Below are 14760 nucleotides of genomic sequence, written 5' to 3'. Positions count from 1 at the left end.
CTTTAGACCTTCAAATCACCCTTCGCCATACTTTGTACATACAACTTCACCTTTTCCAACACAATCGATCTTCCCTCAACCAATATAGTCTCTTTCATTTTCTTCCCAATCTTCCCTTCATCCTTCACAGAAACCCTAACCTAAACCTATCAACCTTTTGCAGAGATTTACCTTTGGAATTTGGGCGCCGCACTGGCCTTTTTGCCAACCAAGTTGCCGCCTCCCTTCTCGCCAAAATTGACTTATTTGCCCACTGTGGCGACTCTTCCGGCGTCAACATTGTCTTTGTCCCTTTCTCTAGGTTTCTCCCTACTACTTCTTGGGTTAGAAATATTCTCACTAGAGCCAAGGCAGCTTCGTCGCTGAGTGACGATCCCTCTTCATGGGTTAGACATATTCTTACCGAAGCCAAGATAGCATCGCCACTGAGCGGCGATCCCTATGCAGTTTTCGATGGCCAAGAAAGTGTTTCTCTACGCCTCCTCCAAGTTGTTTACATCTTCACGAAAAGTGTTTTTTAACCTCTTTTAATTTTTCAGATCTAAGCTTCACGTTCATTCAAATCCAACGCTTAGCTTGCGGGGGAGTGTTAAGGATATTTAGTACTAAATTATAGTTTACCATATATATCATATTTGATATTTTATAATAAGGCAAATATCTAGATATTTGCCTTCTTACCATATATCTTTCAATTTATTATTATTTCCATTTATTACTCTTCTCATATCCTTATAGTTTATTTGATTATAAATAGACAACTTTCCCACCATTTAGGTACGGTGGATTAAGCAAACATTATCATGATTCACTTGGGTTTACCCTTTAAAATTTAAATATATTTTTTTTTCTTCAATTTAAAAAATTTATAGAAAACAAACATTTTGCTCGTATTAAGGTTTTTCAAAGCTATGGAGGTGCCAAATTTACTAGCACTTGCTTCAAAGCTCACTTACATACTTCTGGAATCCATCATTAACTCTCTTACCCATGTACACCTACTCAAAATGGCCGTGCTGAGAGAAAATATCGTCCTGTGACTGAGACTGACTTCACCCTTCTCTTCCACTCCTATCTTTCTCCTCATTTCTGAGTTGACATTTTCTTCATTGCAACTTATATTATCAACCAGTTGCCTACTCCTTGGGAGGTAAGTCACCATTTGAATTCATTTACGGTTACTCTCTGCATTATGACAATTTCCATCCTTTTTGTTGTCGTGTTTATCATTGCTTGCGTGCTTATATGTCGAACAAACTTTCTCTCCGAGCATTTCTTGCATTTTCTTAGGTTATAGTCCCTCTCATAAAGGGTTTTGCTGTCTTGATCTTACCACCACTAGGCTATACATCACCCGTCACACTCAATTTGATGTAAATCACTTTCTTGTTGTCCCTAGCTCTCATGCCCAACCTCTTTCCTATCTTCATATTTCAAATTTCTTGGAACCGCATCTTTAGCATATTGATTAATTCCCCTAATATTTCTTCACCCCACATTCTTCGATCCAGCTCTCTCCGTGTGATATTTGTTCTGACCTTGTAGGTTGATACTTCTCTTGTAGGTTTCTTTTTACCACCCTCGACTTCAAATCCACCCTCTGCTTAACCTACTGCTGATTTCTCTTCTTCTTTGGGTTCTCAGCCTATGATCACAAGAGCCAAAACTAGTGTCTTCAAGACTCTCATCCAGCAAATCTTGGTATTTTGGGCTCATCTGAACTTCTTTGTGCTCTTCTTGCATCTACTGAGCCAAGAGAATTCAAATCTGTTGCAAAGAATCTTGCTTGGCTTAATGCCATGGATGAGAATTCAAGCTTTACAACAAAATGACACTTGGATTTTGATTCCTCGTCTTGCCAACACCAACGTTGTGGGTCCTAAATGGGCGTCTCGCATTAAATAATTTCCTGATATATCTGTCGAGCATTTTAAGGCTCGTCTTGTTGTCAAAGATTATATTTGATTCCTAGTCTCGATTACTAAGACACTTTCAGTTTGCTTGTCAAAACTACTACTATCCGTATTGTGGTTTATCTTGTTGTCACAAATAAATGGCCTTTCGGCAACTTGATGTCAAGAATACTTTCTTCCATGGAACTCTTATTCAACATGTACATATAGAACAACTTTTTGGGTCCTCGATTTCTCACTCATGTCTATCTATTAAAAAAAGCTCTCTGTGGCTTAAAGCAAGCTCCTCGTGTTCGATTTTAACGTTTCAACTCATTCTTCTCACACTTGGTTTTTCTTTCAATCGCACTGACACGTCTCTTTTTTTCTTTCATCAACAATCTAACCTTATCTATATGCTTCTTTATGTTGATGAAATTATTGTTACTGACAACAACCCATATGTTTTTGACAGCTTTACTTGCAAGCTTCATTCTGAGTTTGCTACTAAGGATTTGGGCTCTCTCAGTTACTTTCTTAATCTTGAAGCTTCACCTACTCCTGATGGTCTCTTTATTAGTTAGTTAAAATATGCTCGAGATAATCGTACTCGTGCTTAGTTGCTCAATAGCAAACTAGTCCACACCTCCATGGTCGTTTCTCAACACCCAAGTGCTAATGGATCTAGATTTGGCATATGGAAGCACCAACCTCTCCTTGGGTTGAGATCTGGACTCAACCTATAACTAGTGGTCCTTGCTAATCTTCTATGTCCCCCGTGACATAGTCAGGCGATTATGAAGTACCAAAGGAGATCCTAGGTGGTTTAGAGTGGCACCTAGCAGTCTTCATGTCATTGTAGGCTTAAGACTTGGATTGCTCATTCTTGAATGTCATCCTTATGGTCCTTGAACCTAGAGTATTATTTTACGTTCATGAGGTTTTAGGTTTTGACACTAAGGGTTCTTCTAAAACTTAAAGTACAACTGGAGCATGAGTCATGTTACAACGTTCTTAAGCCTTAACATTTCATGTGTTGGTCTTTTGTCATCATTATACTTCTTGGACTTCATAGATTCTCATGAGGATATTCTTCGATCACGACTAAGGTAATATACTTTATTGTGCTAACCACAAACTTATTTTGGTTTTTTTAGTTTCTTGTATCATGAGCCATGACGTGTAGTCAACATGATAGCTATTCCCATCATGTCCTATGACTACTCCCCGTGAAGACCTTAAGGTCACTTGATTGATGATCAAATCCGGCAAGAAATGTGGTTGAGACATCCTAAAATTGGATAGGATGAGCATGCAAAATATGGGGTATGGTAAACCAGCAATATCAAGAAGTCTTGTAAAAATATGGCGCTAAGGCATCCCTTCTAGGTGATGTAAAGTTGGCTTAGGACATCCTACCTAGATGAGGAAAATATGAACATCACGCTAAAGCTGGCACAAGACATCCTATGTAGATGAGAAAACACATGGATATCATGATACATCTCATGGTGGAAGGTAAAGGTTAATCTTGAGCATGATTAGAGTATTACCTAGTATTCTTGGAGGTCATCATAATTTTCGGGCATGGTGTGTAATGTTCTTGACTGATTCATGTCTATATGGTAGTAATCTTGACATAATATTATAGACTATCCCTAAAGTAATGCATACTTGTAATACACCCTAACTTTATGGTATGCTTAGAATTCATGGTGCTAAAGTAAGCATACATGTTTTATTCATGTCAACATATCATTCTCACAGATTAATATCATAGATGTTATAATATATCTTGTGGGGTTCATGGAATCTTCATGAATTCTTATAAGTGGTCATTAGGGGTATTTTTTTTTCTTTGATCACTTGAGTACGTTCCTACCCCAAACATGTTTGGATCCTTTTAAGATACATGAGTTTCTTATAAAATTTCATGTCTTTATGTCCTTAAGTCTTAGGGACTTAAAAGCACATGTGGGGCTGTTTTTTAGGTTATTGTCCTTTGAGCATTTTCTTAGTTTCATTGGGTTATTGGGTTCTTGCTCCAATCTTAAGGCTCAATTACGACATAAGTCTTAACATGGATTTTTAAGCACTAATACAAGTACATAAGGCATGAATATGTGAATTTGTCATAATAGCTTGCATAAGTCTTTCATAAAGATCATAACACATCCCTTAAAGTTTTTAAGCAAATCATGAATCTTTATTAGGAACCTTTGACGCAATATCTACCACTTTTGAATAGATATGAAAATATTATTACTCAACGAGAGAATACAGATTTAAGAATGTGAAAATATAATTGGGATCGAAGGTTCAACCTTCATTCATATTCACAACCTTCAAATAGGATACAAGATACTAAGTAATATCTACAAATAAGAAAAATATAAACCAACTAAATCTTGTGAATAAAATAAAATATACTATAAATCAAATCTAAAGAGAAAAATATTAACGGAATCTAAGATATATTTTCTAACTAATATATTCTCCAAATATTAATGGATTACGAATATCATATATTTCATAACTAATTCAAACTAGAAATAAGTTGCACTAAATTCTGACAGCCTCCCTGCGTGCAAGCTTATTTCTCAATAACTCCGAGAGCCTCTACGAAAAACTTCAAACTTCACTTTGGCAAGTGACTTAGTAAATTTGTCTGCATCTTGCTCATTAGTATGTATTTCCTGCAATTCAACATCCTGCGTTAACACTTTCTCTCGAACAAAATAATCTACGAAGAATTTCTTCCAATTAGGCTTGCGTATGGACTTCTTAGGCACACCACCACCTAAATAAGACACTGACATATCATGTTCAATGATTTTCTTCTTGATAAGTTCCACATCACAGCGATTCAATCTGGTAATCTTCTGAAAAAATCTAATTTTGAGAGCATTTGACAGTTCCGGTCTCAGAACAGTCTTCTCTCCAATGATCTTAAACTTTGAGGCTTCCACAACTATAAAAGCTCATTCACCATTTGAGTCCACGTAAAGTCCACCCAAAATATACAAAGCATCTACATGGCTAGGCTTCAAGTCGATATGACCCTCCAATAATTGAATATGAGCTTTTGATTACTCCAATTCTAATGACAAAGAGTAATAATTCATTTCAACTTGTGCAGACTCAACATACTCCATACACCGGTGAATTACATCACTGGTAGACTGCAAAAGCTCTTGATCTTCTGACCCTTTTTTACCACTCAATATATCTGAAGAAGCTTTATATCCTTGGTCAATGTCCAAGTCATCCTTACTATAATCACCAAGGGCATGCTTGAGCTTCTGAGCAAGGGACTCATCTTCTTCAGCTACCCAACCATCATGCTCATCATAAGCACAATCACCATTGTCACTGGATGCATAGTCTTGACTTAATAGGGTGTCAAATCGATCAACCAAAAGCCACCGAGTTCGTGGCTTATCAACATCATCTTCCACATGGTCAACGTTTGCATCCTCAAAAATGTCGTCGCCAAAAGATTTGTTATTAACAATATTCTGGCTTCCTGTCGCCTTCTCAGAATCCTTAGCCACACTAAACTTATTATCCGTTGAACCATCCTCCCCTTCTTCACATAAATTTGCCTGAGCTACGAAATCCTCCTCCTAGTCCTCAACATCAGAACCAAATCGTGATAAATCATCATCATCAAGCAGTGCAACTATTTCTGGGTCAGGTTGGGGCGGAGCATCAGTAGCCGAATCCTGCAAATTGATAGTTTGATCCAAATTCTCCAAGATGAGGAAATCGTCAGCCTCAGAGGGGAGGTTAAGACCGTCAAAATCATCAAAGGTTAGCTCGAAAACTTCATTTTCGTCGAATCCCAAATCCAAGGCCGTGGAATAAACAGAAGGGTCATCAGGGGCGACAGAATTGGCATCGGAGAAAAAGAGAGAGTCCATAAGCGAAATTTGGAGAGAATCAAATTTAGAAGCGCAAGTAGTGGAATTAGAATTTTGATCACCTGTAGAGACATCATCTTGATATACGGCTGAAGTCATGTTTGTTGGCTGATCAAGAACCTCAGTGGTTAAGTAGTATTCCCAAATTGGATCTGAAGAATTTTTACTTTCGTGTACAACATTTGCTTTTGATTCCTGGATTTTGACTCAGCAATTTGGCTTTATATGGCCTGGCTTTCTGCAACGATCACACACCACTTTCGCCTGACAATCTCGTTTAAAGTTGCCTGGTTTTCCACACCTATAACAAGCTTTAAATGGCTTCTTTGACGACTCCTCACTTCTGAATTGATTCCCATTGCTAGATGAAGGCTTTGAATGAAAATTCTGTCTCCTTTGATCTTTGACATACAACACATCTTCTGACTTTCGAGAAAACTCGTTACTGCTACTCATTTGCTTAATCAAGGCTTCCTGATTGGAAAGAAGATTCTCCAATTCAATTACTGTAGCTGATTTGCCCACCCTTGTCTTGAGGAAACAAAGGGCATAAACTCTTTCCGTAATCCACGAATAAGATAACGCCATAATCGAGCCTCACTCACTGGTTCCTCAGCATCTAATTCTGAAATTTTAGAACATAGATTTTTCACTTTCAAAAAATATTCTTCAACAGAAAAATTACCTCGAGTTACCATAGTTAGTTCATTCTCTAGAAATTGCAGTCGAGCGGTATTTTTCTTAGTGAACAACTTTTAAAGTGTATTCCATACTTGCTTTAGTGACTTTAAATCACGAACATGATCAATATACTCCTTGCTAATCAAAGTTCGCAAGGTAAATAAGGCTTTTCTGCATTTGATCTTCCATTGTTGACGTAATTTTGCATTCTATGGAGTATCGGTTGGAATTTCTGTGTCATCACCTTCATTTAAATCCCGCAAATCTTGCCCTTGTAGATAAGCTTCCATGCATAACTTCCAATAACTATAGTTATTGGCAACCAGCTTTTCCATAGGTATACCCATTGAAACACTCCCACTATTCATCTCGTTGAGTAATAATATCAAACCGTACCAACCTGGCTCTGATACCAACTGACACAATATCTACTACTCAAAAGTGTGAATAGATATGAAAATATTATTACTCAACGAGCGAATACAGATTTAAGAATGAGAAAATATAATTGGGATCGAAGGTTCAATCTTCATTCATATTCACAACCTTTAAATAGGATACAAGATACTAAATAATATCTACAAATAAGAAAAATATAAACCAACTAAATTTTGAGAATAAAATAAAATATACTGTAAATCAAATCTAGAGAGAAAAATATTAACGGAATCTAAGATATATTTTCTAACTAATATATTCTCAAAATATGAATAGATTACGAATATCATATATTTCATAACTAATTCAAACTAGAAATAAGTTGCAATAAATTCTGACAACCTTTAGGAGCAGCTTAATCATTTCTTATCCCAACATGTTCTAATGCTCTTAAAGACTTGCATAACCATTTATAATATCGTAAATGGGCCTCTTAAGAAAGTTAGTAACATTTAGAGTTTATTTGATTCAAACACGTTGAAATCTTGACTAAACTTTCATGTCTTTAACCCTAGTTAAAATCGTAAGTGATTTGGAGGTTGTTTAGACCATGAAATATCATAAGAAAATTATAGGGACATTTTGGTCGTTTTATCATTAATTCTTGATTTAGTTTGTTCAGGTGCTCCAATGACTTTGAAACTTTTAATAACATCTTATATCCTTGAGAATAGGGCTTATATAGGATGACCGGTCATTTGGTCCATAAATTAACACTTCATGTATGGTAGGGGTATTTTAGTGATTTTGCACTTATGATTTGTTTATGTCCTAAAGGAGCTCCTATGACTGCAAATTTTAATTAAAAAAATATTTTATTTTAAAATCAAACCCTTCCCTCAGTTTGTTGGGAGTTGAGGAGTAGAGAAGTAAGTGGAAAGAAGTGGAAAATGAAATATTGGTATGATTTATAGATATTTGTGTAATTAACCCAACGGTTGGGGTGGTGACAGAAATGCCTTCTATAATGCACACTTAAATTCCATTATTGCTTTGATATTTAAGTGCAAAGTTTATACGAAACCACAGCAAGACATTGAGTCAACCGTCAACAACCCAAAAAGCCCCGACCCCACACCCCACCACCACTCATCTCAATATAATATAAGAATTTCACTATATTTCCTAAAAAAAAAAAATCTAAATTACTTTTTCCAACAAATAATATTTGCTTTTTTATTCTAGCCTTAAATTCAAGTTAAAAATTTTGAGATTAAAATTAATTCTGTTTTTTAAAATTTGATAAAAAAAAAAATTGGAGTAATTTAAATTTTAAAATTGGAACATTAAGAACTTATGAGATAGGACCACAAATGGGCCAAATAATTATTTAACCAAAGAAAAAAAAAAATAGAACACAAATGGGACACATCGGTGAAAGAGTGAGTGAAGGGAGTGATGGTGATCAAAATTGAGAACCGAAGAAGGTCCATTTGGATTGGAATCTGAAAGCGAACCCATCTTCTTCTTCTTTCTTTATTACATTTCATTTGGGCACTGAGTTGTTCCTCCTTTTCTTCCACCAATTTCGCCTCCATTACCCCAAACCAACCCTCTTCTCTCTCCTTTTACTTTCTTCTTTCTTCTTTCTTCTTTCCCACTTTCCTCTCCTCCATCTCTGAATTCGCTCAACCTCCCAACCTCCCACCGCCCAACATGCCTCCCCTTGTCCCCTTTCTCTTCTTCTTCTTCTTCTTCTTCATCCCTTCTTCCATGGCTGCTCCTTATCCCTTCAGTAAGCTCCATTTCACTGCTTTTACTCTCTCTTTCACCTTCTTCTCCAACTTCCACTGACTCTGACTTACTTTCCCCTTTTTTTGGTTTCAGGCATTTCTTACCATATTGACTGCGGTGGTCTAATCAACTCCACCGACCCATTTGCCACTACTTGGCTCTCCGACCGATTCTACACCGGCGGCACCACCGGAATAGTCTCTGAGCCCCTAATTTTCCATCACCCACAAGAGAAGAATCTCAGATTCTTCCCTCTTTCCTCCGGCAAGAAGAATTGCTACATTATACCCAATTTGCCCTCTGGCCGATACTACTTCCGCACATTCACCGTCTATGACAATTACGATGGAAGGTCTCACCCTCCTTCCTTTGATGCCTCCATTGAAGGCACTCTCGTCTTCAGTTGGCGTTCTCCTTGGAACGAGGACCTCGCCCGCCATGGCGCCTACTCCGATCTCTTCGCCTTCATTACCGATGGTGAGGCTGATTTTTGCTTCTACAGCCTTTCTACCGATTCGCCGGTGATTGGGTCTTTTCAGCTCGTTCAGGTCGATCCCTTGTCATATAACTCAACCGCCATTGGAGAGAATTTCATTCTTGTTAACTATGGAAGGATTACTTGCGGTTCTGAGCAATGGGGCCCTGGGTTTAGCAATGATACCGACGTTTTCGGTCGCTCCTGGCAGTCTGATTTGGACTTCATAATCCCCACTCTGAAACAATCGGTTAAAGTTTTGTCGACTACAAATTCCGTAAGTGGGACCGATCAGCAGCCCAATTATTTTCCAATGAAATTGTATCAGAAGGCGGTCACTGGGGGAAGAGGGGTTCTTGAGTATGAATTGGGGGTGGACGCCAAATTGGACTACTTGATTTGGTTGCATTTTGCAGAGATTGATTCGAGTGTGAAGAAGGCCGGGCAGAGAGTGTTCGATGTGTTTATAAATGGCAATAATGCGACGAGGATCGATATCTTTGCAAAAGTGGGAAGTTTTGGAGCTTATTCATGGTCTTATACTGTAAAGAATTTGAGTAGCTTGACTTTGACTGTGAAACTTGTGGGGGTGGTTGGCTCGCCGCTACTCAGTGGGCTTGAGAATTACGCTTTGGTTCCCAGAGATCTTTCCACCGCGCCAGAGCAAGGTATGTGCGTTTTATATCGTCATTGGCTTGAATTTCGGGCTATTGCTCTCTGTTGTAATAAACTTGAATTTGGGCATGATGCATTTCGATTGTAAAGTATGTAGAATGGAGCTTGAATATGTTTACAATTTTAGAGGCACCTTTATTTTTGGATGATTGCAGTGTCTGCAATGAGAGCATTGAAAGAATCACTCCGTGTGCCGGGCAGAATGGGTTGGAATGGCGATCCTTGTGCTCCTACAAACTGGGATGCTTGGGAGGGAATAACATGTCGACCCAACAAGAACGCGACGGCCCTTGTTATATTTCAAATGTAAGCATCATAAAATATCTCTTCCTTTATTAGCAAGAGAGATTTACCTGTTTAAATCATTTGCCATTTCAGTGATCTTGGAAGTCAAGGCTTGAAAGGGTATATCAGTGACAAAATTATTCTTTTGACAAACTTAGTAAGCCTGTAAGTATCGTCTTAAAATTCTACTTTTCTATAATTGTCGGTCTAAATGCTGTCAGTTGTGACATCTACTAGCTCGTTCTCATCTCACTTGGTCTATTCTGTCAAATCTGAAGAATCAGTTCTTGCATATAAAATTTGACCTTCTCATGGTTCTTCAGAATCATAATAGTTTTTGTTTTGCTTTGTTCTTTTCGTCAAATGAACAGAAATCTTAGTTCTAACTCGTTGGGGGGCACGATACCACCTGGGCTCGGTGAAAGTTCTCTTACCCGGCTGTAAGTATGATTGTTTTCTTTTACTTGTTCAGTTGCAGTGTCTATCTAGGCTTGCAAAGTTAATGAAAAATTTTGTTTGTTGAGGTTCGAATCTGTATTCCTACAAATGGATAACGTAGGAAAAAGGGAAGACGAAAAAGGAAATAATCTTATCCGAAGTTAATGAAAAGTTTTGTTTGGAACCATCATTTTCAAATTTCTCTTTAGTGTTACATGTATTAAAAATATCGTGTTCTACAAATACGTACCTGTGAAGTTATAGTTTTATTTTATGTGGGTATTATTTTGTATTACTTCTTTTAACGAAATGATTTGGTGTTCATAAATAGCAGCATCTTTCAGTGATTATTTATGCTAAAATGTATCTGACTTTTGTAGGGATTTGTCAAATAATGAGTTAACAGGATCTATTCCAGATAGCTTAGCATCTCCAAATCTGCAGCTTGTGTGAGTATTCTGCTCACCCTCTTTCCAATACCTTTTTCGAACTTTTTTGGTCTTCTTATTTTACTATGTGGTTTTAATACGCAGTATAAAAGCTTTGATTTTAGTTTAAAAGTTTAATTTCTCTGTGTTCTTAGTTTGGGTTAACACTTTTCTCTTAGTGGTCTTAGTTTGGGTCATCACCTTTTCTCTTCTATCTTATCAGGCTACTGAACGACAACTTACTGGATGGACGAGTGCCTGAAGAAATTTATTCAATTGGTGTGCATGGTGGAGCCATCGAGTATGTAAACTTCCATCTATATATTTTGAAGTGCTCATTCTATCTGTCACCACTCGATTTTTCACGAGCTGCGGCTTGTTAAAAACTTAAAAACATGAAAAGACACGTAAAAATAGATGGTAAAATTTTTCGCATTTAAGATAAAACATAAATACATTTTATTTACAAATTCAAGTTAAAGTTTGAATACATAGGACCCGGTAATAAAACAACTTAAAAATGTTAACCAGTTGAAAATGGTGTAGTTCTATATGACACCTACTTGACCAACTCCTTCTTTTCACTTGACAAACATGAGAGAACTTGAATTAGTACAAAGACTTAGTAAGTGGCCTACGACTCTTAATCGTATTCTTGCTATGATAAGGTACTACACTACTTCTTAACTTGTTATGGTTCTTGTGGCAAGTACATAGGCCCTTAGGTTCTATTCTTGAGTTATGAGTTTTTGTCATGATCTAACCTGAGGACCTTGGTTCTGAGGTTTCAACCTTGGTTTTGATTTAAAGACCTTAGTTCTAAGGTTCTGGGTTATTCTCTTCCGAACTTGGATCTTGATCCATGTTCTAGTTCTAGTTCTTGACCAATGTTTTGTTCTTGGTTATGCTTTTGTTCTGTTCTCATTTTGTTCCCCAAGACACTCTCCCTAGGACTTACGGTACAAGTCACGAACCTGACAACTTGTGTCTGAGGCTTAATACGTTCCAAGCGACACAGTCTTAACCTACGTCCAAGGCTTCATGCGTTTTGAGCGACGTAGCCTGAATCTGCATCCAGGGCTTCATACGTTCCAAGCGACATAGTCTAAATACTTACGCTCAAGGCTTCTTATGTTCCAAGGAATGTAGTTTGAAAATCTACATCTAATGCTTCTTGCGTTCCAAGCAATGTCGCCTGAGTCATGAGCATGCTATACCGTGGGAGGTCTAAGGGTTTCTTGAGTTTTTGAGTCTGGGGACCTTGGTCCATTATCTTTGAGTGGTACCTACCATTTTGCTTATCTCTATAGATGTAGGATTGTGTTGGTATTTCTCTTGGTTCTGGTTCTTAGAGCATTCTATAAATTCTAAGGCTTCATGCGTTTTGAGTGACGTAGTTTGAATCCGCATCCAGGGTTCTTAATTTCTTGAGTCATAGGTCACATAACATACATTCTTAAGCTCTACTTAATTCTCTTGAATTATGAACCCATCATGGTAACATGCATGAGCCATTGAAAATATCATGAAGTTATTCTGCGTTCTTTAGAAAATTCTAGAAAAGTCTTGGATCTTAGGTAAGGGTCATTTACTTCCATCGTGGGTAATGTATTTGGATTCAAGGCTTTGCGTGCTCTACGTCGGGAGGATTTGCAAATCCCTACTGCTTATATTAAAACTTTCCAAGGCCTGCCTCATGGTATTCAGGTTGAAAGAGATAAATTGAACAAGTATGGTCGCCCTCTATTGGGATGTACTATTAAACCAAAATTGGGATTATCCGTTAAAAATTATGGTAGAGCAGTTTATGAATGTCTACGCGGTGGACTTGATTTTACCAAAGAGGATGAAAACGTGAATTCCCAACCATTTACGCGTTGGAGAGACTGTTTCCTATTTTGTGCGGAAGCCATTTATAAATCACAGGCTGAAACAGGTGAAATCAAGGGACATTACTTGAATGTTATTGCGGGTACATGCAAAGAAATGATGAAAAGGGCTATATTTGCTCGAGAATCCTTGGGCTTTACTTATGCCCTAACTTAGTTTAGGTTTCCAATTTGCTCCGAGTAACTTGAGATCTTGAATATATTTTTATGTCCATACAAATAGGTCTTACCCAAAAGTAACAAGTCATTTGGAGGATGTTTAGACCTTGAGATGTCTTAAAGAGTCCTATGGGCATTTTCGTCATTTTACCCTCTAATCTTTGATTTAGACTCTAAACGTCTTCCATGACTTTATTTTACAAAGTCATTAATCATCATGATATAAGACCTATTACAAACGTTTCATGCCATTGGGAGGTCATTTAGGTCTCGAACCGAAGGTAACTGTCATAGGGATATTTTGGTCATTTGTATCCTTTGTTGATTTAGCCACTTATCTTTATCCAAGGACCACTAAATTTCATGTATTCCCTTTACATGTCAAGTTATTATCAGATTTAAAATTTCATGGACAGTTGAGTTTGTTTAGTTGGTTATTTTGACGTTACTTGAATCTCGAGTAATTCGCTCCATTCAGGGCCTTAACTCATGGTTCTTGTTGTTTTTCTTTTTTATTTTCGTTCATACTTGGTTTAAGGTCTATATTAAAATCCGAAGGATTTCTACGAGTATTTCTTAATAAAAGCCTTAGATGACTACTTACCTCGGTGTTGACGTTTAGGTCCTCGGTTCTCAAGCTTCTTGTATTCAAATTGCTCCAATTTTTTTTTATTAGATCCATCTCTTGAGTCAAACCATAAAAGAAATTCATGAGAACCGGTTTAGGAGGGGTTTAAATTGATCAAAAAGTGTAGAAAGGTCAGCATAGCTACCTTTGACTTTTATTGGTTAAAGTTTGATCTTTTACTTTGGGACTTGTCTTCACTATTTTTCTCATCGTATACCTCTGGTTTTTCCCTTGTACAACTCTATATAGATCTTAAATTGACTCAATTTCTTCTCAAAACGTTTAGATGAAGTTTCAAAGAAGCAGAGACTAATTTTATACCGTTTCATGATATGTAGCTTGAGTTATAACCTTCAAAAGTTCACCGGAAAACATGTTTTTTGTTGGAATAAATCAATTTTTTTTTATTGGCTAGGATGTTCTAGACCTTACCAGGCCCCACTCCTTCATGAAACTTGTTGGAAATCTCATATGAAACGTGTAGGAGTTGGTAGGAGGAAAAATAATTAACCATAGCCCTCGAATTTAGAAGAGACTGAGGAAGAAAACCCTATAATCTAAAAGCTTCAAACTTGAGTTTTAGGAATTCTCATCACTCGATTCTTGTCTTAAAACATTGCACAAAATTTCTTATTTATAGATGAAGCTTGCATCTCTTCCATAATCGTGCTGAATTTTCTCTTTCTATTTTGAACTTTTCTGGAATACTCGTTGGAAATATCTACTCCGATAAGGGTGCTGTCGTCATTGGTTTTGAATTTCAACCTTTAGATCTAAAGAACTTCGAGTCTTCTTGAACATATTCAAATTTAAGCTCAATCCAACTGTTGGATGTGGAGATACATATGATTTTATACTGCTGGACTATTCTAGAACCAAATCTGCCTGTAGATTTTCTTCGGTGGCATTTTCATAATTAGGAGGAACTTCTGGCATTATTGTAATTTGTCACTTTTTATTATTTTTTCTGAAAAATCCAAACTTTTTCAAAAAATCCTTTACCCTTTGTTAGTCATTTCCCCCTCCTTAAGCACCTTGAAATTCATTTACTGGGGGAGTTCCTTGAAATTTGGAAAAATGATCTCTTTTTTTTTTTTTTTTTTTTTTCCCTAGTT

General features: G+C 37.1%; 1 protein-coding gene and 1 long non-coding RNA gene across 4 annotated transcripts in view; one reads left to right on the top strand and one right to left on the bottom strand.

Annotated features, from left to right (window-relative positions):
- Positions 1–6900: 6900 nt before the first annotated feature.
- LOC111436593 overlaps positions 6901–14760 on the bottom strand; it is a 17760-nt gene continuing 9900 nt past the window's right edge. Inside the window, exons 2-3 of the long non-coding RNA XR_002709275.1 lie at positions 13462–13465; positions 6901–6912 (exon numbers count right to left, since the gene is read on the bottom strand). This is a non-coding gene — a long non-coding RNA (uncharacterized LOC111436593). The remainder of the gene's footprint in view (positions 6913–13461; positions 13466–14760) is intronic.
- LOC111436588 (receptor-like protein kinase At3g21340) overlaps positions 8317–14760 on the top strand; it is a 15217-nt gene continuing 8773 nt past the window's right edge. For all 3 annotated transcript variants that reach the window (XM_023074337.1, XM_023074336.1, XM_023074338.1), the window contains exons 1-7: positions 8317–8669; positions 8762–9811; positions 9974–10124; positions 10197–10268; positions 10475–10543; positions 10922–10990; positions 11193–11270. In XM_023074337.1, the coding sequence (XP_022930105.1) occupies positions 8591–8669; positions 8762–9811; positions 9974–10124; positions 10197–10268; positions 10475–10543; positions 10922–10990; positions 11193–11270 (1568 nt within the window). In that variant the 5' untranslated portion in view covers positions 8317–8590. The remainder of the gene's footprint in view (positions 8670–8761; positions 9812–9973; positions 10125–10196; positions 10269–10474; positions 10544–10921; positions 10991–11192; positions 11271–14760) is intronic.

Source organism: Cucurbita moschata, unplaced genomic scaffold (genome assembly GCF_002738365.1).
Source record: "Cucurbita moschata cultivar Rifu unplaced genomic scaffold, Cmos_1.0 Cmo_Scf00056, whole genome shotgun sequence".
Lineage (NCBI taxonomy): Eukaryota > Viridiplantae > Streptophyta > Magnoliopsida > Cucurbitales > Cucurbitaceae > Cucurbita > Cucurbita moschata.
Note: the sequence above shows the minus strand (reverse complement) of the source record. Positions and strands in the feature narration are given on the sequence as shown.